The 27,124-nt window shown below is 43.0% G+C and overlaps 2 protein-coding genes and 1 non-coding gene across 4 annotated transcripts in view; all 3 read left to right on the top strand.

Annotated features, from left to right (window-relative positions):
* Positions 1–18,047, top strand: part of AP1G1 (adaptor related protein complex 1 subunit gamma 1) — a 38,082-nt gene extending 20,035 nt beyond the window's left edge. For both annotated transcript variants that reach the window (XM_054296143.1, XM_054296142.1), the window contains exons 7-23: positions 315–410; positions 889–969; positions 1,214–1,312; positions 1,709–1,764; positions 2,180–2,293; positions 5,376–5,516; positions 5,813–5,867; positions 6,939–7,061; positions 7,365–7,454; positions 7,950–8,077; positions 8,647–8,751; positions 9,232–9,373; positions 9,956–10,082; positions 10,513–10,608; positions 10,843–11,003; positions 11,988–12,086; positions 14,174–18,047. In XM_054296143.1, the coding sequence (XP_054152118.1) occupies positions 315–410; positions 889–969; positions 1,214–1,312; positions 1,709–1,764; positions 2,180–2,293; positions 5,376–5,516; positions 5,813–5,867; positions 6,939–7,061; positions 7,365–7,454; positions 7,950–8,077; positions 8,647–8,751; positions 9,232–9,373; positions 9,956–10,082; positions 10,513–10,608; positions 10,843–11,003; positions 11,988–12,086; positions 14,174–14,275 (1,815 nt within the window). In that variant the 3' untranslated portion in view covers positions 14,276–18,047. The remainder of the gene's footprint in view (positions 1–314; positions 411–888; positions 970–1,213; positions 1,313–1,708; positions 1,765–2,179; positions 2,294–5,375; positions 5,517–5,812; positions 5,868–6,938; positions 7,062–7,364; positions 7,455–7,949; positions 8,078–8,646; positions 8,752–9,231; positions 9,374–9,955; positions 10,083–10,512; positions 10,609–10,842; positions 11,004–11,987; positions 12,087–14,173) is intronic.
* Positions 3,700–3,786, top strand: LOC128932890 (small nucleolar RNA SNORD71). The gene has a single exon (XR_008482732.1). It is a non-coding gene; the product is annotated as a small nucleolar RNA SNORD71 (small nucleolar RNA).
* Positions 18,048–18,999: 952 nt separating the features above from the next.
* PHLPP2 (PH domain and leucine rich repeat protein phosphatase 2) overlaps positions 19,000–27,124 on the top strand; it is a 28,002-nt gene continuing 19,877 nt past the window's right edge. Inside the window, exons 1-3 of the mRNA XM_054296132.1 lie at positions 19,000–19,149; positions 19,350–19,594; positions 24,328–24,461. Coding sequence (XP_054152107.1) covers positions 19,006–19,149; positions 19,350–19,594; positions 24,328–24,461 — 523 coding nt within the window. The 5' untranslated portion in view covers positions 19,000–19,005. The remainder of the gene's footprint in view (positions 19,150–19,349; positions 19,595–24,327; positions 24,462–27,124) is intronic.

Raw genomic sequence — 27,124 nt, 5'->3', positions numbered from 1 at the left:
AAGAGCAAAGGTAGGAACAAAAGGAGATGACAGGGAAACTAGGCTGATTTTCTTTTTACACTATACCACAGGTGTAGATTTACTACTTTGAAGACACAATATGGTGCTCTGGTCCCAGCTTAACTGTTTCTAGTTGTGTCTTAGCCAAGCTGGAGGTATTCATACAGCATCAGCTCTAGGTGTGCAAGTTGAACTTTGTGGAAGAATCCAGAGACTGACTTGCTTTCAAATACAAGATTTGTTCTTGGACCTTGCTTCAAAGCTGGGGTCAGGGAAACAACAGTGCCCTAATACGACAACTCTCTTCTTCACAGCTTGTTCCCCAATTAGTTCGTATTTTGAAGAACCTTATCATGTCTGGATATTCACCAGAGCATGATGTGTCTGGGATCAGTGACCCCTTTTTGCAGGTAAGAACTGATGCAAACAGTAACCGATAGCTTTAATTCTAGGACTGTGTTTTGAGCCTTACGTGTGATGAGGTGGTTACTGCCACACCTGTGTTGATTTTAAGGCTTCTTTGGTCTTCCTTTGAGCTGATTGTGCAAATGCCGTTCATCTGCCCTAGTGTCTTTCAGTAAGGGCAGATGACACCTGCCTTCATTTAACCAGCAGTTGTAGTGCTTTATCATGTTATGTGACAAAAGAAAGAAGCAGCAAGTATTTATTTTGGAAGGCTGTGCCTGTTAGAGAGGGGACTCTGAATATTTCTGGCTAGTGGGAAGAAAATAAGCACAGCCGAAGCCTGTTTTTGTTGATGAAGTTCTTATCTGGCATAAGCATTTTGCTTAAGAGTGGAAATCAGCAGCTTCTTTTGATTTTTTGCCACTACGACCCTATGTCAAACACTGCCATCCAAGCTTTTCTTTGCTTTGTTTTATAAAATAGGTACGAATCCTGCGGTTACTAAGAATTTTAGGGAGAAATGATGATGATTCTAGTGAAGCAATGAATGATATACTTGCACAGGTAAGGTCTGCAAGGTTGATGATTGGTTGAAACTTTCTCGTAGTTTCTTAATAATTTAGGCTCTGCAGCACTAGTGAGGATACAGCTGCTTGCTGTGCTGAGTGAAATTTTGTTGAAAGAGATGAATATTTACAAGTGCGATGCTGTTTTGTAGGGGTTGGTTGCTTTCGCTGCCTGTTCTGCAGAGCAGCACAAAGGGGATCTGCTTTGAATGCATTGAAGTTATTTTGTTTCCTTCCTGCAGGTTGCCACTAATACAGAAACAAGTAAAAATGTGGGAAATGCCATTCTCTATGAAACTGTGCTGACTATTATGGATATAAAATCTGAGAGCGGCCTGAGAGTAAGTTGCCTTTGCTATGGCCTTTGTTTTTTTCCTAGGATTGTATTAGAGTAATTTGTGTGGGGGACATGAAGCAAGTTTGTTTCACCATAACACAGTTCTGCATCTGACTCTAGATAAGTCTGTAACCTTTGCAGAAAAGGTGCTTGTTTTGGAGGAGAGAGGGTGTTTGGGTTTCTTAAAATAAAAATGAAAAGGCAAAATTTCCTGCAGAGTGTGTGTCCAGAGCCTGTGATGCATCCCTTAGCATTTCCTCTGCTTAGGCAGCTTCTAGAGCTCTTTTTGGCTAAGAACCGCAATGCTAGTTTTGACATGTTGCCTTTCAAGTCATTGTGAAATGATGAAGATAACCAGCAGCCCTTTTAGATCATTGATCTTCCCTAACTCTTTCTGCAGGTCTTAGCCATTAACATCCTAGGCCGTTTCTTATTAAACAACGACAAAAATATTAGGTAAGTTGTACAAAATGTGTTTTGACAACACCAATTTAAAATATGTGAGAAGCAATCACACAAAGATGACGCTGAGGTAAAGCTTTCCAGGAGACCATGTTGGGATCACTGCTCTTGGGGTTAGTGTGGCTGTTGAGCTTGCTTTTTTCTTGGTGCATTCTTTTCTCTATGCAAGTCTTATCTGTGGCCCTGCCCTTCTTAGTTGATAAGTTGGAGGCATGTTACAATTTAGTGTGGTAGCTTGCCTGTGAAGATAGGTCAGGAAGTCCCCTGCAGGGTTTTTGTTCATCACCGAGTGCAAGAGAATCCTATTCTGTTGCAAGATAAGACTAGGTCTGGGGCAAGGGGACAGTGTCTGTGCATACAAATTAAATGGCTTCTGTCAGCTACTGATGACCTTATGTCCTGTTTGCAGATATGTAGCTTTGACATCATTGTTGAAAACTGTGCAGACAGACCATAATGCAGTGCAGCGACACCGAAGCACCATTGTGGACTGCCTGAAGGATCTGGATGTCTCCATTAAAAGGTAATCAGATTATCAGTGAAATAGACTCTTGAGGTTGACAGTCTGTGGAAAGTGAGCAGAGCAGGGGGAAAATGACAATAATCCTGGGGAACTGTAAGTGAGACTACTATGAAGGTATAATACGGTTCCATAATTCAAACAAGATAATGAAGATATATCATCCACCTTCTTTGGAAAGCTGCTGTTACTATTCATGGCGGGGGGGGGGGTGGGAATTCTGTTTGCCTGAATTTTTCCAGAATGCAGTATCAGTGGAGATTAGATTTGTGTGCTCTCAGCAAGATGGAAAGCCTCTGTGCATTATGATTATGATCAAAGCTATTCTGATTTGCTCCATGTTGGTTTTCTTTCCCAGATGAACGGGCAGTGCCATGTTGTCTTGGAGCAGTGTTAAGTCATTCAAATAATGTATTCTTAGACGTAATATGGAGTAGTAGAATTCAGACTTAATTGATTGCTCAAACAATTTGTGTACATACCACATCCTTTTATCATTCTTGGTGTTCATTTGTCATTTAAGTAGTGTGTTGCTGCTTCTCTGGGCATTGGGAAAGCTTGCAACCTTACTTCTCACCACAGGAAATATTTCATCTTGTACTCTGTCTTAATTTCTTCCAGTTTATTCTCATTACTTCAGTTATGTTCCTTTTACTCATGATAGTAACTCCCTCCTGTTTCTGTCACTTACGGAAATTCTTGAACTGTTTGGTCGTACTATGCCCAGCATATGTGGAAGGCTGCTCTTCTAAACTGAGTCTTTCAGCTTCTTGATTTCTTGTTCTTTATTTCAGAGCTCTCCTCCTTCTCATTATTCTTTCTGTAACTGGGTTGCTAAGAAAGGTCTGGGCTCAGTGCAGCATACAGCATGCAGTATTGGGGACAGCAGCATTTTTCCTGTTGCATTTCATAGAATATCTCTGCTACAGGCCAGACTTCCACTGAGCACTCATCATGTGAATATACCTTCAGAGTTGTTCAACCTCTTCTTTTCCATCTACTCAAATTGATTAGATACACCATAGATCCTCATTCTGATAGTCATTCTTCAAACTTATGACCATCTTTGAATCAGATGTAGATTTTTTTAACAGCTCTTCTCAGACTAACGTGTGTCAAACAGGAAAAAAATTGGATTTGTCTTGCTTCTGAAACTTACTTTTAACTGCTATGTACTGGGTATCATATAATCTCTCTTTAAGGTTGCAATCTATCCCAAACCACAAATTTCTATCTTAAATGCTGAGCAAGCCAGGCTGCCATTGCAGTTTGGTGTCAGAGGCAGCATGGGGCTCGGTTGTGGAACAGCAGAGCCTTACCTAGATTTTGGGTAGAGGGCAACAAAAACATTTTATTGGCGCCTGCTAGGAAAACACAGGTAGGCTACAAACAACTGAGCTTCATGTCTGAGTGCTGTTGGAGGATGAAGCCTTTGAGTGATCCATCAGCAGAGCACAATGTTGCCATGCTGACACTCGTGCTGCTGACAATGCACTGTCTTCATTGAAGCATTATATTGACTGGATATATGTCACAGTCCCCAGGCAGCAAGCTTCAAGGACTTGAGGGAAAGACATGATATCTGCTTTTGGTTATCTGAAGCATGGCTTCTGCTCATCATCTTGTAACTGGTGCAGTTCATATTTGGTCCATGTAGCATAATTCAGAATGGCTTTGCCATTTAATTAAAGCCTTTTTTTCTGCTTGATTTGATTAAACTGCATGATTAAGAGCTTTGTGACAGAAATGAAACATGTAATATGACTAAAGGTAAGCAATATGTGCTGAGATAAATGCCTGGTATGAAGACAACATTGTATTCCTGCACAGCTGCAGTATTGATGCATCTGCTATAAAGTGACTGAAATATTAAACATAAACAGGGAAAACTTGTAACCCAGTAGGGACAGGTGTAAGGGAGTTGGGAACTAGTTGGAAGGGTGGAAACAGTTCTAATAATTGTGTAGGTCATCAGCTAAACATAGATTTAAATGTTAAAAGTTAGCAATTTAGTTTGGTATTTCCAACCTAATTCTGAATATCTCTCTATTTTCTCAGTCCCTGGGTACTCGCTGGGTAAAAAGCAAAGTAACACATTTACAATTCACCATTCTGTAAAAATCCTTATTACAATAATTACTAGGAAAATGTAGAGAAGTAGTGCTGTCTGGATGTTCTCAGATTTTTGAGAATAGTGTGTGCCCAACTCCATGTTAAAATTCACTCAGGGTTATTTAGCAAGCCTGTTTTAATGCATTTGAATACACCTGTTGCAGAGTTGTGCAGAAATCAATCACATCTGAAGTTAGTAGTCTTCATTCAAAAATATGGCAGAAGAATGAGAGACCTGTGCTAAAGTCAACTACAGAAGCTTCAAGTAGAAGGGTCTGGGAGTAGCCTCTGAGCTCTCAATGTGCACAAAAAGGAATAGAAAGGAGCCAGTACTCTGACTAGTTGTGGTGTCAGCAGGTCTGTGTTGAGGAGGAATGGACAATACCAGGGTAACTTTGGGTTCTAGAAGTCTTATGCTACAGTATAAGAAACTTTACTGTATCCAGTTTATCCAGCTGGATACAGTAAAGCTTCTCAATATTTTAAATCTCTACTGTATTTGAATCTCTAATATATGGAATTGGAAACAGGTCTGTTCTGGATCCCTGAAGGTGGAGAAAATATGCTGTGGCATGCTTTAATTGTTACAGTTGTTGTGGCATGCTTTAATTGTTACAGTTGTGTGTCAGAAATGACCAGTATTTAATTACACTTGGACAGTTAGACTTTAATCTGTTGGACTCTGGCTGCTGAAAGATATTACTACCCTTAAGCTATCTTTAACATATGGATAGATGTTTCTGGAGCACCCCGTAGCCCCACTCCCCCTTAATTTTTTGGAGAGTGGATATTTGTCTGCCTATGAACAAAAAAAAATACTGCACATTAAATGTGAAGGGCTGTTCTCACAGGATTAGTAGGTATTGATCTCCTCTTAATTAAAAGTTAACTGCATTTTTGTAGCTGGATTTCGGATTTTTTACTTCCTTCACTAGGTGAAGTTACTTGATTGGTTTTCTGTTTCTTGCCCTAGGCGTGCAATGGAACTGAGTTTCGCTCTTGTTAATGGGAACAATGTCCGTGGAATGATGAAGGAGTTACTGTATTTCCTAGATTCTTGTGAACCAGAGTTCAAGGCAGACTGTGCATCTGGAATATTTCTTGCAGCTGAAAAGTATGGCGTTGTTTTACTTGCTAATAATTTTTGGTACATCCTCGGCATTGTGAACACCTTTTGTGTTGTTTCTCTCCCTGCTTGTTCCCAAGAGAGAATGTGTTGATTCATTTCTTCTCTGTTCACTGATTTATGTGTAGCTTGTCAGTTGTAGCCCTCCCTCAGTATTGGTGTCCTTCCTCACCAAGCAGTGGGCCAGGAAGTACCTGAAAGGGGGGGTTCTGATGATGCTGGTTTTCTTGCTGGTGTTGAAGACTGGCAGTTATTGTTCTAACTTGTTTTCTTAATTTGGTCAGATATGCTCCTTCCAAGCGCTGGCACATAGACACAATTATGAGAGTCTTAACAACGGTAAGTGAAATTGCCTCTCTTGTGTGTGACTACATAAAATTTTCTTAATTCTGGAGGAAGTTACCATCAAGTTGGAGATGTTTCTAAAGGCTGGCAGATAACAAATGCTAAAATACATAGAGGAAGTGTACTTATGATAGTCATATTTCTGACTGGCTGCCTTGGATCACCCAGTATTTTGGGGTTTTTTTAGAAGAACTGTACTATTTCAGAAACACACAAGAGTAACAGTGTGTAGCAGTGTTTCTACTGCAGTAATCACACTAGCTTCTAAGGACAGCTCTTGTAGTGTGTGATTCCAATATACAGTCCTTTCAGAGGAGAGTGAATGCAGCCTAGAATGACTTGCAGAGAGAAAGGGGGTGAAGGAATTTCTTGGAATTACTCCGAGTTTATCAAAACTTGTTAATGAAACTGTGTCAACAGCCTTCTAGTTCACCTTCTTTGGGTTTAATTATTACTCTTTTGTCTACTTGAATTTATCTATAAACATCACAGCTGAGGTGGAACTGGAGCAGTGCTTTGGCAACCGAGGGAAGAGATCTTGGTAACTTGGGCAGGCAGTGTGTTCTGTGAGACAAAGGAGTGAGAAGAGATTTTTCAGTATGAGTGTTCAAATTTGAGACGTTCAGCAAAAAATAACTCTGGTTGGGATGCTCTTTTTTCACCTTGAAACAGAGAGAAGTAGTTTCGTCTGAAGTGAGAATTAATTTCTGTTGGAAGGTTGGCTGTGAGAGTTGTTCTCAGATTACTTTCTCCAGTAGAGTAATTGCCTTTTCTTGTCTGCCAGATAAACCACTCATAAGGTTGTATTTATTTCTGCACTCTATCCTCTTGCAGTTTCAGGGTATCTGTACTGTGGATTTTTCTGAGTATAGCTTCATTTGTTGGTAAATGTACTGTCCTGTAATTCTGCCCTGCTGAGGTTGCTCAAAGTCAACCATAAAGTGCTCATGGATGAAAGGGTTGATTTTTATTTCCAGATGCATCAGGTGGTTTTGTGAAGGATATCACACCTGCTGAGTGTTACTTAAGAAGGTCCATAGTAAAACCTAACAATTGTTCTTGCAGGCAGGAAGTTATGTTCGTGATGATGCTGTTCCCAATCTGATCCAGTTAATAACTAATAGTGTGGAGATGCATGCCTACACTGTCCAGAGACTCTACAAAGCCATCCTTGGAGATTACTCCCAGGTAAAACCAAACACAGCTGGCTTCAGTTTCTTTGTTGTACTACAATAATTATGCATGTTTACTAAGCATCTCAGGGAATGCCAGCATCGCATTGTCTGGCTCCAAGAGAGAGACTGCTGAGCAGGCATGTCTTCTATAAGTTCATGTTCTTTTTAGTTTCTCCAATTCTCTTATGGAATTCTTGATTGAATCAGATATTCCTCTTTCTTCTGCTGTGGAAGGTTAAGCTTGCCTCTGGAAATGCGGATGGTCTAATTTATCATGCAGGCATCTCTTAGCTTTCTCTGGTTTTTCTTCCAACAGCAACCCCTGGTACAAGTTGCCTCCTGGTGCATAGGAGAGTATGGAGATCTGCTGGTGTCCGGTCAGTGCGAAGAGGAGGAGCCAATACAGGTATACCTTGGAAGGAGTTGCAACTGCACACCTGGCTGAGGCTGGACCCACTTGGTGCTGGCTAGGTGAAGGGAGTGCTTTCAGCAGTTCCCTAGCACTGATGTCCATGATGGTAATGGACCCTGGTCACAAATGTCCCTCCCCTGCTGCAGGCATGGACTGTGTAAATACTGGACGTGTGGAGTGTTGCTACAGCTGGCAGAATGGTGTGGTTTTAGTGCCAACTGATTTTAAAGAAATCTGCTAAGGTCTTAATGTATTTCAGTGATAAACCTGCTCTTCAATGTGTGAAACAGGAACTGTATTTTAAAACTCCTACCATAAGATCTCCACCTGGATGCATGTCTCTCACACTCTGAACATAATGTTACAGGCTCAGAGTTGCAGAGGAGTGTGACATGGCCATTAGGCAAGAGACAGGTTTTTACAGTATGGTCTGGAAGGCTTGCTGTAAGCTCCTCTCTGTCTTAGCCTAACCTCACTGTACCTTTTCAGGTAACAGAGGATGAAGTTCTTGATATTTTAGAAAGCGTCCTGATATCTAATATGTCTGCATCTGTGACACGAGGCTATGCTCTCACTGCCATCATGAAGCTTTCCACAAGGTTCACCTGCACTGTCAAGTGAGTACCTTTTGGTGGTACACTGCACAGGGCTTTGTTGCAAATATACCAATGTGAGCTGTCTTCAGTAGGAGTATTCCTTGAACATGTTCTGCTTTTGTGATTTACAAGAGTCATTATCTTACTTGTTGGCTTTTACAGTCCTCCTTTGCTCACAGGGTGGAAGATGTCAGCTGTGGGTACTGTTTTCTCTAGGGGTACCCTCTGCTGTGTGGGAACTTAATCCATTCTGCTGTTTCTTGAAAACTTCTTAGTTTCAGTGGACTGTTTTTTCTCGTTCCTTTTTTGGATGCTGGAGAGAAAAATAGCCTTGTTTCCTATTGGTCACTTCTCAGTGTGGGTAGTTGAGCTTTTTAGTGCTATACCTCAGGTGGTGTAATAATCACCTGCTGATGCTTTTGTGAAGGGACAGTTCATATATGGATGAGACGTGGATACTGCTGTTTTACATGAGTGAGGTGGACTCCTGTTGAACAGAAACTCAGTATCATCTTCAGGATGACACAGGCTTATCCCTTGCTTATTGCTGCTAATTCCATGGTGTGTTTGTTTTCCCTTGCCCCCAACAGTCGCATTAAGAAGGTAGTTTCCATCTATGGCAGCAGCATTGATGTGGAGCTGCAGCAGAGAGCTGTGGAATATAATGCACTTTTCAAGAAATACGATCACATGAGGTAAGTGCTGATAGAGATTTGGTGTTTGAAAAGGATCATTATCTGCTTTGATCTCCTGTGGATGACAGTGTGCTGTGAGAACTTTGGTGATTTTTGTTAACGTTACAGAGGAACTAGAATCCCTTCCCTTCTACAGGGTTAGCAAGTGTTTTAAGGATTTAATGTATCCTGTGTTACTGCTCTGTGATCAGAGATTGTCTCTGCCAAAGAATTTGTCCTGCTTTGTGCCTGAGCTTGTCAGGTGCTGGGGGGAAGCAGGAGACAGGAGGGCTTGTTTGTCTTTTAGCTATCAACTAGTGTATTTGCACTGGCACAGAATGCCAGTGATTGCTTCAAACTGTCACGCAGTTTTGCAGTTCCCCTGTGTTGGAGCTCAAGGGAAAAGGCAGGTTCTCCTGGATATATCAGCTCTTGAATGTCTAAGAATTTGGATTGGGATGCAGGAAGATGGCACAGTGTAACTATGTCAGCTTCTTTCAGGCCAGCACTGCTCGAGAGAATGCCAGTAATGGAGAAAGTCACCACAAATGGCCCTGCTGAGATTGTACAGACCAATGGAGAGACAGAGACAGCAGTACTGGAAACCAAACCTCCACCCTCTGGATTGCAGCCTGCTAACCAGGTAACAGAAACTGAGCCAGGATAAATTTCCACTGCCTGTCAGACCACGTTCCAGCCTGTGCCTGCAGCAAGCTGACACCTTCTCCCTCGCCCTTGTCTGCTTCTTTGCTGTTTCTGACTGGTAATGATTGTATCATTGCTCTGCTCTGATGGCTCTAATGTCCAGAACAGGTGTGTGGGACAGGTCATTGTAGGCTGAGGAGCAGGGTGGGATTGTATCAGTTGGTTATGGTGCTAATAATGCCAGGGTTGTGTGTTTGATCCCCTTATGGGCCCTTCACTTTAGAGTTGGACTCGATGATTCTTGTGGGTCCCTTCCAGCTCAGAATATTTTGTGATTCCCCAAACTTAGTGTGCCAAACTTAGTGTGCCTGAACTCAGTCATTCCCTATCTCTTCAGTCCCTCAAACATGGAAACTAGATTTCTTGTGGGGCATGGGATCATAGTGAAACTAAGAACCCCTCTAACTGGCCATCAGCTCTGGTGGTCTTCAGTTTGAGAACAAATAGAACACACTGCATTTGCAAGGAAAAGTAGCAGAACATTGAATATATGTAAGAATTACATCCACTCTCTCATTAGGCAAATGATTTATTGGACTTGTTGGGGGGAAGTGATATAACACCTGTAATTCCCACTGCACCTACAAGCAAGCCAGCCACTGCTGGTGGGGAGCTGCTTGACCTCCTGGGAGACCTCAACCTAACAGGTGAGCAGGCTGCATTTCTTAGATGTCTACATTCTCATCCCTGGGATGGGATGAGGGTGGGCTACTTCTTCATTGTCTTTTAAGTCCTAGTGTTTACATTTACTCCTACCAAGATCCGTATTAGTAGGTGAGAGTTAGGGAATGAAGTCAGAGGTTGATTCTGCATGATTAGCTGGTGAGACTTGAGCATTTTCACACCTGAGTCTGGGAATGCTGTGAGCCTTTACAGAGAAGACTATGGGATGTGAGGAATTAATTCCATTTGAATACTTGCTAGTTCATGAAAGCAAAGAAGGGGAGGATGACAACACAGGTGATTTATAGAGCTTCATGTAAAGAAATACAAAATGCAGCAGTCGGTCTTTGGCAAAGGAGTAATTACTCTTCATTTCTTGACAGCAAAGTATTAATCCTTCAACATTTCTTGTAGGTTCTCCAGTATCTGCCCCTGCACCTCAGATAGCACAGCCTCCGTTCCTGCTCGATGGACTTACAACTCAGCCTCTCTTCAATGATATTGCCGCAGGTTAGGGACATTGTAAATCCTTTCCCTGAAGTGCCTCAACACCTAACTAGAAGAGGAAACAAGGAACAGTAGAAAAAAAATTAAAGGGAGGCAATTTGAAAGTGTGCCATAGATACTGGAGCACATGGGGGTGCGTTTAATTTTCAGAAGAGTCTGGGGTCAAGTAAGTGCATACTATGATGTTGAGAATGTTCTCCAGATTCTGTAGGTCTTCTGCTTTTTTGTTTCCTACAGGAATCCCCTCCATTACTGCCTACAACAAGAATGGGCTGAAGATTGACTTCACCTTTGAGAGGTCGAACACCAACCCTAGTGTCACTGTAATCACGATACAGGCCTCCAACAGCACAGAGCTGGAGATGACAGATTTTGTTTTCCAAGCTGCAGTACCAAAGGTAGAGCCACTTAGGGCAGCTACAGTGAGAAGCTGAAGGGCCAGTTGCAAACACTTCCTAATTGGTGCTTTCATGTAGATAGAAACTTGCAAAGTAAACAAGGCTGAGAACTATTCCAAGTTTCTCTTAGTGCACAGTTAGGTCATCTCTTTCCAGTCTGAAAGTACATGTAGTAAATGCAATAGAACACAGATTCTAATCAAATTGGACCACTCTGCTTGGACAAAATTGTGTTTTGAAATCACTGCTTTCTAGAAAAATGGCTAAACCTCAGGAAAAAAAATATTTGGGTCAAAATCAGTATTTTGGAGACACTAATCATACCCTTTATTCTTAATCTGTAAGAAATATACTGTGTTTTTTGTGGCTATGAATACATGAAAGAAAAAATCTTTTGAAGCTATTAGTTGCTTATAAAAATTTAAATGAGTCACAATATGGTGATTAATGGCATTCCTCATTTAAGGAAGTGAATTTTTTTCCCCTTGCACTCAGCTGCAGGACAAAATGCGAGTGACTGATATTGCCTAGTGTATAGCAGAACAGACTATTGAAGCAGCATGCTACTGGAATGCTCTCCAAATTTGGGAAAGTCCGTTCACTTCTAGGGACTAGCATTCCTCTAACTTGGATTCAAGTAGGTTTTACACCTACCGTAGGAAGGAATCAGGGAAAGAACAGTCCTGAAGTTAGAGGTGTACTGAGCGTTCATCCGAGTGCAGCACGTGGAAGCAAGCATTGCTGCTGATCTTGGCACACTGCAGTAACTCCTCAGCTCCTGTTATTTGCGTTACCTGGATCCCACTTGCGTAGAAAGCAGATGGGCCAGTGAGTGTGTTGTTCTTAGAGAACAACAAGATAGGGAATTCAAGAACTGATTATTCAGGGTCAGAAACCGAACTTTTCCTTGCTTTCTTTCAGTGCAAACAAGTCACTTCTTACTTGATTACACATCAAATTGTTTTCTTTTTGCCCTGTTTTCAGACATTCCAGCTGCAGCTTCTGTCTCCCAGCAGCAGTGTCATCCCTGCATTTAATTCTGGGACCATCACACAGGTCATTAAAGTCCTGAATCCACAGAAGGTGAGTGATTCCAAGAAGAATTGTTGAAGATACTGTCTTGTAATCACGCATTTAATGCCAGTCAGGGGTGCATCTCTGATGAGAGGTAGGGAGTAATGGTAGTGAATGATACGTTTTTCATGGCAGTCGCTTCAGTTAGAGTTAGGAAAAAGTTATGAAAAACACAGGAGGTTATGGACACAGGTTTGGTCTTCTATTTGGTTATACTGCTAAAACAGTTTAATAGCTTTGCTATCTTGAAGTCATTCATGCCTTGCATTGCAGTGGTTAAGTTTTCAAATGGCCAGAGGAATTTAACCTAGTATTTCTATGGGTTGTAAAAGTGATGTTTGGAAGGCAAGCATCTTGACACATAAAGATATTCAGCATTTGTTCTTGCTGTCTGTGGTGGTGTTATTGAAATATTTTTACACAAAAAAGCGGCTTGATCCATATTCTTAAAATTGTCTGTTAAGTAGTCTCATTTGTTTTTAATGTGATGAGTGTAGTTTTAAATAGTTGATGGAAAGAATCTTCAGGAGCGATGTAATTGTAATTCCATTTGTTTTACAGCCTTCAGAGACAGGCTTCAAGACTGGGACACAACAGACTTGAGGGGAGGGAGGGATGTGGCCCACATTGCCTCCTTAAGAGGGTTTGCAAGTGCTCAGATGGCATCAGAAAGAAAAATAAAATTGAGATCATACTTCTTTCTTTGAAACAGCCTTATGATCCTAAATGACTCTAGGAACTTAAAACATGTGAAGCTTTTCATAGGTTAAAATTGATGTAACTGCTCTAGATGTAAAGTGTTTCTGCTATATTGATGTGCAAGTGAGGAAAGAAAATCACAAATTTCAGCCCAAGTTTCACTGAATGTCGGTCTTCTAGTACATAGTTTTTGTGGTTTCCATGCATCTCCCTCTATTTCCATGTAGTCTGCTCACCTCTGCCTGTATTAAGCCACAAGACTTAATTATTCTGTGTCTTACATACATCTGTTACCAGTTTCGCTGTGATGCTGTAGAGCACCTTTCAAAGATCACCTTGAAAGTTACTTTCTGAACTTTGGAGGGTTTAGGTATTTTCCTGTAATGTGCCAGAATGGGACCTGCAAGGTGAAGCACAGCTAGGGTAGTGGCATGCTTTCTTATAGGAATGCCACAACTCCTAGGAACACTTCAGAGTACAGAAGTGCAAAATAAAGCCATCATGCTGGATGAAACTAATGGCTAGTTTTCCAAAACAACAAATAAACCAAAAAGTGACAGTGATGATGTTGATCTATTAGTCATAGAGCATCACTTCTTTATCCTAAGCCTTGTTGAAGCAGTCACTGTCTTCCTTTTTTCCCTCTGCTGTCCCTTTTGTGTATTTGCCTGTGGAGAAAAGAGACAGAAATTATCAACTTCTGGCTTTTTATTTTTGGATTTTTTGGGAGAGAGAATAGGGAACCTGACTGGAGCATGCTGTACTCTAGCTGTTTTTAAGGGCCACCTAGTATCTGAGTGACAGCCAGAGACAGCCAAATGACAGTGTAAAGCGATCTCTGAGCTATTTCATCATTTAGTTACAGCAGAAGGGAATGTTCTTAGAGATTCTCTTTCCAGTCTTTCATAGGCTATTTCCTTCACAGTGCTGCTGAGCTGTGCAGTACTTGAAGTTGCCAGACTGCTGCAATGAATGGACAGCCCATCTCTCATTGCAGGCCCAAGTGCAGTGCAACAGAGTACAGATCTGCCACCTGCTTTCTTCTGTTGTTAACTGGAATTTCAAGGAGGTTAATTTTGTATTTAAGGACTTCAGTGCTTGCAAGAGCAGGGCCAGTGCAGACACAAACATGGGTAGAAGCTGTGCTGTAACTTTTGTAAGAGCTTGTACCTGATCTGAGAACTACAGTGACCAATGAATGTCCCACCAGATGGAGCGTTTATCTGCAGTGTCATAGCTCACCCCGCACACACCAACAAGCTCTTGTGTTCAGGAAAAGTCAGTGTTGAGTATTCGTGGGGTGGGGGAGAGGAACTGGATGAGGTGGGAGTCTCTGGCCTTTAATGAAGACCTGAATTTGTTTTCTGTTTTTTCTGTTTCCCCCTTTTCTCTTGTAGCAACAACTACGTATGCGGATCAAGTTGACATATAATCACAAGGGCTCAGCAATGCAGGATCTAGCAGAAGTCAACAACTTCCCCCCTCAGTCTTGGCAATGAGTCTCTGGCACCGTTCTTATTCTCATCCCACCCAATCAAAAGAACTCTGGGAAGAAGGTTGTGATCCTTGGCAATCCCCCAGACTGCACCATGGGCATGGGGAACAAAAGAGACCTGCTGATGAGGAGGAATTTTCCTGAAGTGATTGCTGACTTTGAAGCATATCTGTTAAGATTAATCTCCTCTCCTCTGCTGATGAGGCTGGTGGCTTGTGGAGGCTACTGTGCACTCCCTCACACATGCATTCACAGCCAGAAGCAACATTCCCTTCTCCCCTTCCCCACCCTCCTTCCCTCTCAAAAAGGAACACAGCCTGGTTGGAAGAGAAGTCTGGAATTTCTAGCAGGGAAACTTTCTTCTCTCTGCAGCAAGTGAGCAGTTGCTCCTTCTTTCTGCTGTCTTTTTTTCCCTGGGGTGGGTAAGGCGTGTTGTCATTCATTTCTAGCTGGATTCCTTCACGCATTTTCATCTGGGACTCAGATGGGGTCTTGGGGAATGCCAGGCTGCCCTTCGTCTTTCTTCTTGTATCCCCTAGGTCTTAAGGGGCTGGAGGCTTCTTATGACCTACTCAGTGCATTATTGTATACACGCACTTCTTAGTTATGTGCTGCATACCAAGAGCAAGTGAGGCCTTTGGAGTTCATCTGCAAACCTGGAACACAGTGCAGGAGAAGAGGTGCTGGTAAGAGTTGGTAAAATTGCTTCGGTGCTGTACTTGAAAATGAAGCCCTTACACCTGAATTTTCTTTCCTTCCATCAGTAGGCACAGCCATGCAGATTCAGAGTCTTCTGTAGCTTCCCCAGAAAGTGAAGTGATTTAGGAGAGATGTAGAGATAAAAGGAGCAGCTGGTTTTCTACCACATACGGTTTCAAAGTCTTTCAACCTGTTAGTTGTGGTTTATGGGTAGAAAAGACACATTCAATTTTCTAGATCAGTTTTTGGGCAAGGGCTTTGCTCCTGCTGGGAGACTCATCAGAGACTATGCTGCAAAGTTGCTCTTCCTGGTTATTCCAGAACTTCTCCCCAATTTTATTTCCAGAGCCTGTTGTAGACTCCCCTGGGTTCCATTTGAGTTACTTCTGACTGGGATATTTGTGTTGTATCTGTAATATTGGCACTGAAATAAAGACCATGCAGTTTAAAGAGACCTTTTCCCATTTTTTTTACTTAGTTGATCCTTGCTCCCCTTTCAGAATGAATGTGCCAGTTCACATTCAGACTGAAAGTAACTAAGCTGTGTTTTGAACGGAAGCCAGTTGTTTGAGTATTTGGATCCAAAGATGCAAGATCTGGTTGGTACCCCTCTGAGCTCACAGAAAGCTGTGTTCAGGGATGTCCCTGCAGGAACTCCTGGGAGGTGGTGCAGTTCTTGGCAGTCTCTAGGAGGTGATATGTAAGACAGACAAAAGCACAGTGTGACAAACTCCAGATGTTCAGTGCTCTTTAGGATATATCTTCGGTCTTCATTTTCGAGTGTGCTGGTAAGCTGAAGGTTGGGCACTTCTGCTTCCTTTCTGTTTTAGGGCTTTCTAAATCATTGAGTGCTGTGAGCACAAGTTTAGACATAGCTTCTTGTGTCCACAGAAGTGCTAACACTGGGCTCCAGAACTTGCCAAAAATATTGCAAGAGTGATCCACAGTGTACTTAGGGAAAACTGAAGACCTGTTCTGCCCTTGAATTGGGAGCAGGAGGCCACTGAGTGTCGTTCAGTCTGGTCTGGTCTTGACTGCATTAAGCAATATAATGTAGGACTGACACTAATTTAAGTGCTGGTCTATGTGTAGTGGAGTAAATTTATCTTCTCTTGAAGGGTATTTTTGCTACCTTACTGATTGAACTGGTTTGGGTCTTTGGATTAGCAAAGAGCTTTTTTTTTTTCCTGGAACTGGCATCAGTAGGGTTATAAAATCTAGAAGAACAATGTATGATTTCCTTAAAATTAACTTTGGGTTGTGGTAGGGTCATGCCTTGGCTATCACTGGAGAGATCTATCCTGTGCTTAGCTGGAAGCATCATGAAACAGTTTTGCAGGAAATGGCTGAATCAGGGTCCATTTCTGGTGCTGAGCATTTAGCTTAATCGTTTTCACTGCAGTTGTGGTTATTCATTGCCCCACTAACTCAAACTCAGTGTTGAAGACTGAGTGTGTTAAATCCATACCCCAGTGAGCTCTGAGAGCGTCCCAGATAAAAAGCTAATGGGAAGTCTTTGCCTTGGTTCCTGAACTCCTCATAAGCTCTACCATTCTCTTCACAGAGTTGTACATGATCACTCGTACTGAAAGCCAGCATGCCTCAGTCTCCCTTTGGTTTTGCTGGGAAAGAGCACTGGTACAGGAAATTAGATGGGAAGGAAGAAGAAAATGGTCTCTCACCTGGCCAGTTTGTTGCAGCAGAGTTGGGAACAGTGTATGTTGTCCCTCTTGTCATGCTTGCGTTCTGTCCCTTAGAGCAGCTGTCTGTCTCTGGTAAGCTTGTGGGGTGAATTCTTTCTGTGTTCTTGGCTCCTTCAGCCACCCTTGCACTGTGTCTGTGGGGAAATGGGCATTTTGTCCTGTATTTGAGTTGAGCTGGAGGAGGCGAGTGTGTACCCAAAATACACTTCGCAGGAAGCCGTCCCTTGGCTATGAAGTACTCCTGTGTAGCAGCCAAACATTCCAGTTGTCCTTGGAGCTCTCCCCTCCTCACTAAGGGATGGATGCTGACATTACACAAGAAGGAAGGCCAGGCTTCACACCTTCCCCTATCTGCAATGCCAGATAATGCTGCTTACTCCTTGACCCCCACGTGCATTCCGAGCTCTGTGCTGCTGCTGTGGTTTTCCTCTGGAGAGTACTCGCACGTCTGAGGCACTCCAAGCACACGCTGAGTCCTCTTCCCGCGGTTGAATGCAACAATTACGGGTCTGGTCAACGTTTTCCTCGCTTCAGTGTAAGGGGAATATAAGGGCAGCAAGATACGGACTTCATGGCTAATCTTACTGGTATCTGCATGGGAGGCTTTGGAACTGGGAGACACTGGATGTCTTTCTCCAAGTGAATGTATTTTCAGTCGAAAAAGGACAGAAACAATAGTGGCCATAATGGGCCTGAAGGGGGAGAAGACATGGAAAGGTCCTAAGAGTCGACTTTGTCCAGGTCTTGATGGCACAAAATATGGCCTTGAACAACTTATTGAAGCAATAGCAGTGAGGGGACTGTCTTTACAGTACCTTGGATCTAAAACTCAGAAGATACTGAAGCAGCTGGGAAAGGTACCAGTGCCTTGCCTGAGGCTGGTACTAGCTGTGAGCTGCAGCAGCAGTGACGCTGGTGCAATTTTATGTGTTCATTTTCTACTTGGAGGCTGTGAGGGAAGGAGCTGCTGGACTGCTTCCCTTTTAACTTTCTCTCTACTCCTGTATATTCCTTTTTCTTTCATGATGTTGTAATTTAAATTTTACACAGAGCCCCATCCCACCTCTTTGACAGTATAGAGGAAAAAAAAGGCAAACAAAAAACTACTAAAATACAACCCCCCAACAAACCCATCAAATTTAAAGTGAGAAACATGCCATTTGAGGCAGGGCACCTGTTGGCACTTGAAATTCTGGAGACCTATTTTTGAGGTGTGAAAAATTTAGGTAAATGCTGAGTCATAGGTGAGTGAGGAGCTTAACAGATGTAAACATTTACATGGGATGCATTAGACTTCTGCTGTGTGTATTGTCTTTTGGTTGAAACAAATTATGAAGTGACTAATAAAATGAGTCAATATTTAATGATTTAAAATTGCCTTGTTGCTTTCTACCAATACAGTGGGATAGAATATTTTGATTCTTAATGTTTGGCCATGGCAACATCAGATGACGCAAAATAGTAAGGCCATGTTTTGAAAAAACTTTACAGGAAATTTTGGAGATCGAGATGGGTGGACAGTTGCAAAACACTTGAGCAATTCCTGCGGAATACCAGCCTGAGAGACAGCATGTTAGTTACGAGCAGCGATGCTTGTCCAGATGCTAGAAAGGTGTGGTGGGATCTGAACACAAGGAATGTGTTTGGAGCCTGCTCTGGGAGCCCGTTAAAAGACCCCTTTCATACTCCATGTGGCTCTTGGATAAGGATTGTCACCATATCTCTGTCCCCACGTGTGCCTGCTTTGTGTTTTCTAGTCACAGTCACATTTCACTAGATGACCTTTCATGTCTTTTCAAACCTGTAATTCCACTGTGGGGAAGGTGGGAGGCTTTTTTAAAATGTTCTTGATCTTGTTGAGGCAGAAGCAGTGGCTGCCCTAAAACATACTCAAATTCTTGCAATCTGTCATGATTATGTCATTTGTAGATTATGACGTCTCTAGTAGTTGTTGACATTATTAGTAGCAGCCACTAGTTAAGACTGGCAGAGCTTACGTGATGGACCTGAGGGCAGCAGGAGCGCGTCGTGCTGCTGAGCAGCGTCCCTCCAGCCGCGGGGCGCTGACGGTGACCGGCGCTGGAGCTCCGTGAAGGGCGAGCGGTGACAGGTGCGTGTGCTGCGTTGCGGTGAGCTGTGCCTTTTCCCCGCTCGCACTGGGCACCTCTCGCTGGTGGAAGACACGGACGCAGGCGGGCACGGAGCTCGGGGTGCCCGTCCCGGAGCGGCTGCGCCGCCCGCCGGTGCGGCCGCCCGGGGCGGGGCCTGGGCCGGACGGCCCGTGCGCTTCCGGGGCGGCGCCGCGGAGGCCCGGCTGTGGGTCCGGCCGGCCATGGGGGAGGCCGGCCCGGCCGCGGGGCCGGCTGCGGGGCTGGGGCCCAGGGAGGCGCAGGAACCCGAGGAGGACGAGGCGGCGGCGCCGGGCGGCACACGGGGATGCCGGGCCGGATCCCGCGGCGGCATCCGGGTGCTGAAGGTGAGGAGGGGACCGAGGCCTCCGCCGCTCCGGGCGACTCGGTGGGGTGGAGGGGAGTCGGCTGCGGGACGCCGGAGACATTTGCCCGCCGCGACCTTGGTCTTTCCCATGGCTGCTGCCGGTGCGGAGCGGGCCGGTGCGGGGCCGGGCCGGAGCGCGGCCGCAGGCGCTGCTGACGCTCGGTCTGGGCTGCCTTGCAGAGGAACGCGAAACGCACCGGGAGCAGGAGCTGCCAGAGCAGGAGTCGGGTCGGCTCCCGTGAGAGGACCTGGCTGAAAGGGGACGTCGGACGAGGCTGCGTGTATGTTTATGGAAGAGACTCAGCAACTGCGGCTCCCTCGGACTTGCGACTGGTCCTCTGTACAGTGGACACCCAAGCCTCGGAGATCTGTGACGGAGAAGGGAGGAAAAACCTCTTTTTGCAGCTTCATGGAGACCTGGTCAGGTGAGGGCCGAGAAAGGATAAACCTGACTGCGAAATGTTTTGTATAGGTCTGCGAGGCTCTTGTTCACCGTGTCCCTATGCCTGTTGGCAGAGCAGGTAGGGAACAGGCAGAGGTAGTAACTGGCAGTCAGGTACAGCCTTGAGTCATGCACTTCATAAAAATTAGATAGTGGTGAAATAGAGGTTACACACCTCATAGTTATGTGTTTTAACAGGGAGGGTTTGACTGTTGCTCCAGCCAGAAATATGTCTTCATTTTCTGAGTAGAGACACCGGTTTATATATTCCTTTGTTATGTTCTGTGTTCTGGAGGTTTTAGCCTCTGGACAACCTAATCTATTTAAGAGGCTGTAAACGGTTACTTAGACTCAGCAAAAAAAAGCAAGGTGCTTTCACAATTATGTCATTTAATATTTACATCTGAGTAATTTTTTTCGCTGAGAAGAGTTGCCAGCTAAATAATTAAAGGCAGACAGAAATTGTAACAAGGGTTATATAAAGAAGGCTTAAGCATCAGATGCTGTGTTTTATGCTAAAAGTCAGTTTAGGCTGAAAATAGATGGCTCAGGGTTTAATGTGCGTGAACTTTATGCTGTGTGTTATCGACTCCTCTAGGTTTAGAAGCTCCCATTCAGTTTGTTGGGATTTAAACTTTGCACTGATTCTTCTGGACTTAAGATTCAGTTATACAAAATTGCTGCTCCTGTCCTCAGGAGCAAATAATTGCTGTGGTCTCCTTACTTAAAGGCTAAGCAGTAGATACAATGCATTTTGAACAGAGCTAGTAGCTGGATTTTTGATGTGAAATGAAGGTTTCAGGTTGAATGTGTCCAGCTCTTAAAACTCTCTTGTATGTTTGCTCTGTAATGGGGTGGGAACACTGGTGGTGGGAGATGCAGAGAGAACAGGACTTGTTTAAAACTGACTGTTGGAAAAGGTTGATTAGAACCATTTGCCATACCCTGGTTAGGGTTACAGGAATTAGGGATGGATTAGTTAGAAATGCTGTATGAGAGCAGATGGACACTTGAACACTGCCACTGAGGCAGCTGGGAACCTCTGTTTGTTGCTTGAAAATTTTGTAAGGAAGTTGCCATGTTGTGGACCTTAAAAGCAAGCAGATTTTTCAGCATTTTTAAGGAAGAGCAGAGCCTTTCATGCAGATAATGAAAAAGCTTAGGTAAAGATTGTAGATGTGTTCTGAGAGATACATTTTGACTTTATTTAACTTTTGAAGTGGCTTTTGCATTTGAATTCTTTTCAACTTCTCTTTTCTCATGCTAGCTGGCTGTGCCTGTCTTTGATTTGTAGCAGATTTTGCACCGGGTGAGCAAATTGGCAGCAAATTGCTGCCAGCCTTTTGGAAGCAAGTACTGAGCTCTAAATTATTACTTCCCACTCCTTTTACCTCTTGGTATGTCTAGGACTTGGCTAAGATTTGTCATAAATTTTGTAAAGGGTTCTTAGTAATGATATGTCTATTCCTTGTAATTCTCAATAGGTGTTTGTCACAGGAGAGATCCTTGAAATACTTCCCACTGGAGTGGTTCTTGGTAGGGAAGCGGGAGCTACCAGTATTGCTTCAGTAACCCCTGTGTTAGTAGCAGGAAGCAGACCTGAGTGGTATCTACTTGCATGTCCACAGGAAGATGACAGAGTGCTCAAGATTATCCTCATGCCCTGTTGAGATAATTCCTTCCTCAAACAAACTTTACCAATTACTTTAATAACATGTTCATTATACAAATTGCTTTGTTAAATATCTGATCACATCTTACCATAACTACGTGCGTCTCCCAGACAGCTTCTGAATTCCTTGCCCTTTTAATATCAGCAGGTGACTTTCTTTCCAGAGCATTGCAGATGTTGGTTTCGCACCTGACTTGGAAGACTGAAAGCTGTATGGAAGAATAGCAGAAGCTCTTTTATGTATTGTCTAAATATTCAGCAATGTCCTTGTGATCATTCTGTTTCCTTTTCAATTCTGTGAGTTCAAGTCAGTTTCTGGAAGAACTTTTTCACAATGCACCTCAAGGATCTTGAGCTTTCTCCTAGCCAGAATCTTTTCTTATGCTTGTATCCATTCATATCCGGACATTGTCTTCCTGCAGGGATACCTTCTTTGCTCTGGATACCACTCGCAACAAAAATTTAAGCTTCCAAGATTCGAAAACTTGACCCTTACTTATGGAGAGCTACAGTTGCAACAGGAATGAAACTGAGACTGTTGCTCCTTCTTTTTGGCTTTTCTGTCTCCTTAAGCCTTGGCACCTGTTCTCCTGAGAGCTGCTGTGAGCAGATGAAGCGTTCAGTCCCTGATGTGTGAGGCTGCTGAGGATGTCATGGGCTGTTTGTGCCAGATGGCAGCTGCTGTGACAGCCACGTGTTCTCGCATGTGCCGGTGTTCAGAGCTTGTTGTGTTGGGTACAGGATGAGTTTGTGCAGTTCTAATGTGAGCTGATGCCAGTTTCACACCACATTGCTTGCTCTTCAACTATCAGCTACATTGCCTTTTTAGGCTATAAACTTTGTTTGAGAGTAATCCTTCTTCTGATCCAGAGGTCCTGTGTGTGAAGTGAGAGTTGCAATATATCTGCTTGAAATACCTGAGTCATTTTACTTCTTGAGATGTATCTTGGTGACTCCAAAGGAAGCCTGGATGACTAGCTACTTGTAAATGGTACATGTTTTATGAAATCAGTCCTGCCTTAATTATTTGATGACATTTGTAAAGCTGTCAGTAATAGTGGAAATACTCTGATATAGTAATTAAAAGCAATCAGAAATGTTCTTATTCTTAAGAAGATATGAGAAGAAGTGAAAAGATTTGGTACATACAGCAATGAAATGTTTCCCATTAAGACACACAGTATAAATAATGTACGCAAGTCAACAAAGTTTAGTGGAAAACAGGTCCTGCCTAGCAAATTCTATCTTGATGCTTCAAAATTTCGAGCTTGGTTGCCAAAGGTATTAGTCATTCATTGCAGTGACATGTTGGACTGGGCTCTGAGCAGCCTGTTCAAGTCGAAGATGTCCCTGTCCATGGTGGGATGGTTTGAGTAGATGACCTCTAAAGGCCCTTCCTACCCAAAATGCCTGAGGTTCTGTGTTCTGATGTCATGGGGAGAAAAGCAATGCACAAACCAGTAAAACTTACTGGCTAATATCTTACAGACTGGAACCTGTTATTCAGTGTAAACATCTTGTTTTGGGTGAGGAGCTGTTTGAAGGAAGAAATGCAAACTTGCATTATTCAGTTTGCCCTGTTAATAACCTGTGGCTAAAAGGTATGAGCTCCGGAGGGCATGAATGGAGGGAGTGGTGGGTACTGAGAAATCAGTGCAGCAGGTTGCTCTAGACAGTTTAGCATGCAGTATTTCCTGGAAAACACTGCTTTTCAGTATCAGTAGGTAGATTTATGTAAAAGACAAGTGTACTAAATACTGCAAAGGAGAGGAAGGAGGCTATAAGTTGCCGAAAGATCCGGTTCAGGAGGACTTGAGTATTGGAGGGATATGAGTCTAGAGCAGGTTTGATCCAAGAACAGAAAAGTGTTTGGGCTGAACTAAAGTGTACGTGTGGTTTTGTGAAGTCAGTGCATGGACACAGGGAACAATCATGTTAGTGCTCACAGAGTTGGGATAAACTAAAAAAAAAAATTGGTGGTAAAAGTCCTTTTGAATAAAAGTAGACCCATTCTACTGCAAGAATAGTTTTAAAAGTACCTTGCGCCTTATATTGAAGAGAAAGTTTGAAATGTTTTGTGACATGGTTTATAAACTCCTGTTTGAAAAAGAGGAGACCATTGAGATCCAGTGACTGTAATCTGAAGGTAGGCACGTTTAGATTAAAAATGGGGATTTTTAATGTTGGATAATGAGTAGACTATTGGAACAATATATTTTAACTCCTACCAAAAATTTTAACTCCTACCTAACAGTGCTTAATCTTTTACACTAATATTTTTTTCCCTAAAAGAAAACTTGTAATTTAGCAAGAAACTCTGTTGTTTTTATTGAAGAAAATCCCAATACAGGGTCCCTGGAAAAAGTGAGATGAGAGGATCAGAAAACATGTTTTCCATTCTGAATATACTAAATCTGCTGTTTCAGAAGAACCTTCTCTTATTGCTGTTAATTCAAGCTAGCCACTGAGTCCTTCCTGTGTTCTGCCATAGTTCTAAAACATCCTTTTAAATACACTGGTTGAGTTGACTTGCCAAAGCATAAGAATCTAGCCACTGATGTGAATTGAAGAGAGTAGGAAATTTGTCTTATGTTTGCTTTGTTTTTTTTATGATTCTTCAAATGCTTTGCTCTAAGCTGCCTTCAGAAGAAAAATTTAGGAATTCTTTTGTATTTTTGAGGCATTAGACATAGGGTTTTTTACTTGCTTGCCATCTGCTTTTTTTAGTATTTCTAGTTTTGTGTCTTGTCATGGATTCCTTCTGGTTTTCCTTAAATCATGAAATAGAAATGCTCACCATGAATTGTGTGGCTTATGCCAATTGCTGTTTCTCTGTGTTTCTCTTCTGCAATGCAATTCACAAGTGCTGCAGTTCTTAAGTGCTGCTTGTCAAGCAGGGAGCAGAGACCCAAGAGTTTGTGCTTGCCAGACCTTTTCAGGGGAGCAGAACAGATGGTGTGTCGGTATTCCTCATGCTTTAGCTGTACTGAGACTTGTTTAATCTGTTTTGCATTCTCAAACTTCTTTCTTGTATGTTTTGACAGGAGACTGGAGCCCACAGAAAAACCCCTTCAGATTGTGTATGACTACTTGGCTCGGTTGGGTTTTGATGATCCTCTCAGAATGCAGGAAGAGGCAGCAAACTCTGATCTCAGCTGTATGATTCGCTTTTACAGTGGTAAGAAATTGTGTGTGTGCACTGTCACTGTTCCTGAGTCATCAGCCTGCTGGGTTTATAGAGGGCTACATCAAGCACCTGCAGTACCAGTAAGCATTTCTTAAAATAAAGCATTTTAAAGATTAATCAGAAAAAAACCACACTTCTGTAGTTTACTTGATCCTGTCCATGACTTGAGAAAAGACAGGTCCACAGGAGGGCACAAGGTTGCTCTGTTGCCTTTATATTCAAATATTGCAACTGATGACTTAGAGCTCCCACTGGGAGTTCTGTTTAGATGTGCATGAGGATTGTATTTACAAAAAGTTTGTGGATGTGTGCAAGGAAGCTCCTAGTCAAATACCTCCACAGCCTTTTAATAGTGAAGAGTGAAGGTGCCAGCTGGTTAATAATAATGCAGGCTGCCATCAGAGCCCTAGGGCACTGGATTGCAGAAGCAAGACTTTGGAGTGTCGCCCGTTGAATTGGTTTGGGCAGGAGACAGTATACACAAGGAGCCAGAGATAACAAGCATAGGCCTGTGGGCATGTGATACTAGCAGTCAGAAAGGGAATTCACTGAAGTTAACAGGAAATACAAAAGAAATGAGGGTGAGGAAGGATAATGAGGAAATTGTTTCCTTACTTGTAAGTATTTCACCTGTGTACTTTTTGCATTTCAGAAAAAAAAATTAAGATGCTTTTAATGGAAAATTGTTTCTGCATTGTGGAGCTGGGCAGCCAGGCTAAGCTGCTAGCCGTCTTTTGGTTATTCAGTGTCAAAAAAATGCATTTATAAGAAATCAGCTTCTTCACCCTGCTATCTGAGACAAACCCATTTTGTCTGGGAGCTGCGTGTAAGAACAAGCAAAACAGTGTAGATACTGTGTACCTTGTTTTGCATATATATATATATATACAAATATATATATATATATATATATATATATATATATATATATATATGCAAAACAAGGAGTATAACAGATGGAAAGAAGTCTGACATGCCTAGTCTGGATTTATGGGGCAAGGAAGTCAGAAGTTACTTCAGCTGGAAGGAGTAGAGGCATCAAGGATAGGGGTATGGAGAACTTCTGAGGAAAAAATGAAAGCTTGGGTATGTCAAGCAGGAACTGCCAAGGATTCACAAACAGCAACTCAATGGAACCAAGTAGATAGAAAATGTAACTGAATAGTTTCAGTCAGCGTGGGTGGCTGGTCTGCTTAGAAGAAAGCGATGAAGGAAGAAGTATAAGGGTTGAAGTGTGTTCGGGAGACTTGTTTTCAGGAAGTACAAGCAAATGCTGACAAAGTGATTCTCAAAGGTAGGGGAGGAATTAGAGGGAATGCTGTGGAGGATGATACACTAATTTTGCAAAGTCTGCACCTGAGAACCTAAGTGAGGAAGTAATGGATTTTACACAGAAAAACTTTACTTAGAATCGTGGCATCACAGACTGGTTTGGGTTGGAAGGAACTTTGAAGATCATCTAGTTCCACCCTCCTGTCATGGGCTGGGACACTTTCCACTAGACCAGATTTCTCCAAGCTCCACCCAGCCTGTCCTTGGACAGTTCCAGAGGTGGAGCTGCCACAGCTTCTCTGGGCAACCTGTGCTAAGGCCTCCCCACCCTCCCCATAAAACATTTCTTCCTTATGTCCAGTGTAAATTTGCCCTCTTTCAGTTTAGAAACATGGTCCATTGTTCTGCCGCTATAGGCCTTCTTAAAATGTCTCTCTATGCCTTTCTTATGAGCTGCCTTTATTTATAGAAAAGCTGCAAGAAGGCCTTCCCAGAGCCTTCTTTGCTCTGGGCTGAACAACCCCAGCTGTCTCAGCCTGTCTCCACAGGAGAGGTGTTATGGGTTTGGAGGAGAGGGGGAAACTGGAGCATTGGTGCAGCTGCATAGTAATGCTTGGAGCAGTGCTGCTGTGGCAGTTAGTAGGATACCACTTTTAGTCCCATAATAATGTTTTCTTGAAAGTGTGGGGCTGGTCTTTCAGCTTGGTGAAATCAAAGCAATTTTTTCAGTGGATTCTCACAGTTTCTTACCAGTAAAGGATATCTTATGTTAAATGTCATGTGTGTGAAACAAAGCTATTGTTGTAAATAAACAACTACATGTTTCAGTTAAATTCAGCCAGGTATGGACATCACTGTCAAGTACTTGAGATTTGGCAAGCTGAAGATCCTGCTAACTGAGAAACAATGTTACAGCTTTAGTTGGTAGTTAACTGTTTGCTCCTGATAAATGTTTGGAGTATGGGTTTCTTATTCAAGCTTGCTGTGTGATCAGTGTGACCTGCTTACTCCACATAGCGTCATTTTGAACATCCAGCCCAGCACCCCAGTAGGGTGCCAGGAGCAGCTGGACCTTAGTGCCAGTCAGCCCTGAAACAGCTCAAACCCCTTGATATGCTCCCAGTATCTCTTTCAGTTCAGCCCAATATTGTGCGCTCCAAATCTTTTGTAACCCCGACTCCAGAAGCTGAATGGTTGGCCTTGAGTGTGTCCAGCGCAGCAGCAATTGGCAGCAGTCTGACTCCAGTCCAGTCAGAGTAGTTGCAGTGGCTTGTCACAGGGTTGGAGTAGCCACAAATAGTTGCATCTCCCTAAACAAAACCTGAACCACATTCATGCTGCCTAGCAATAGGGAACCACACTGGTTTCGGCATCCCAGGGAT

This window comes from Melozone crissalis, unplaced genomic scaffold (genome assembly GCF_028551555.1).
Source record: "Melozone crissalis strain CALT ecotype California unplaced genomic scaffold, PUWL_Pcris_2 ptg000007l_1, whole genome shotgun sequence".
In the NCBI taxonomy this organism is placed as follows: domain Eukaryota; kingdom Metazoa; phylum Chordata; class Aves; order Passeriformes; family Passerellidae; genus Melozone; species Melozone crissalis.
Note: the sequence above shows the minus strand (reverse complement) of the source record. Positions and strands in the feature narration are given on the sequence as shown.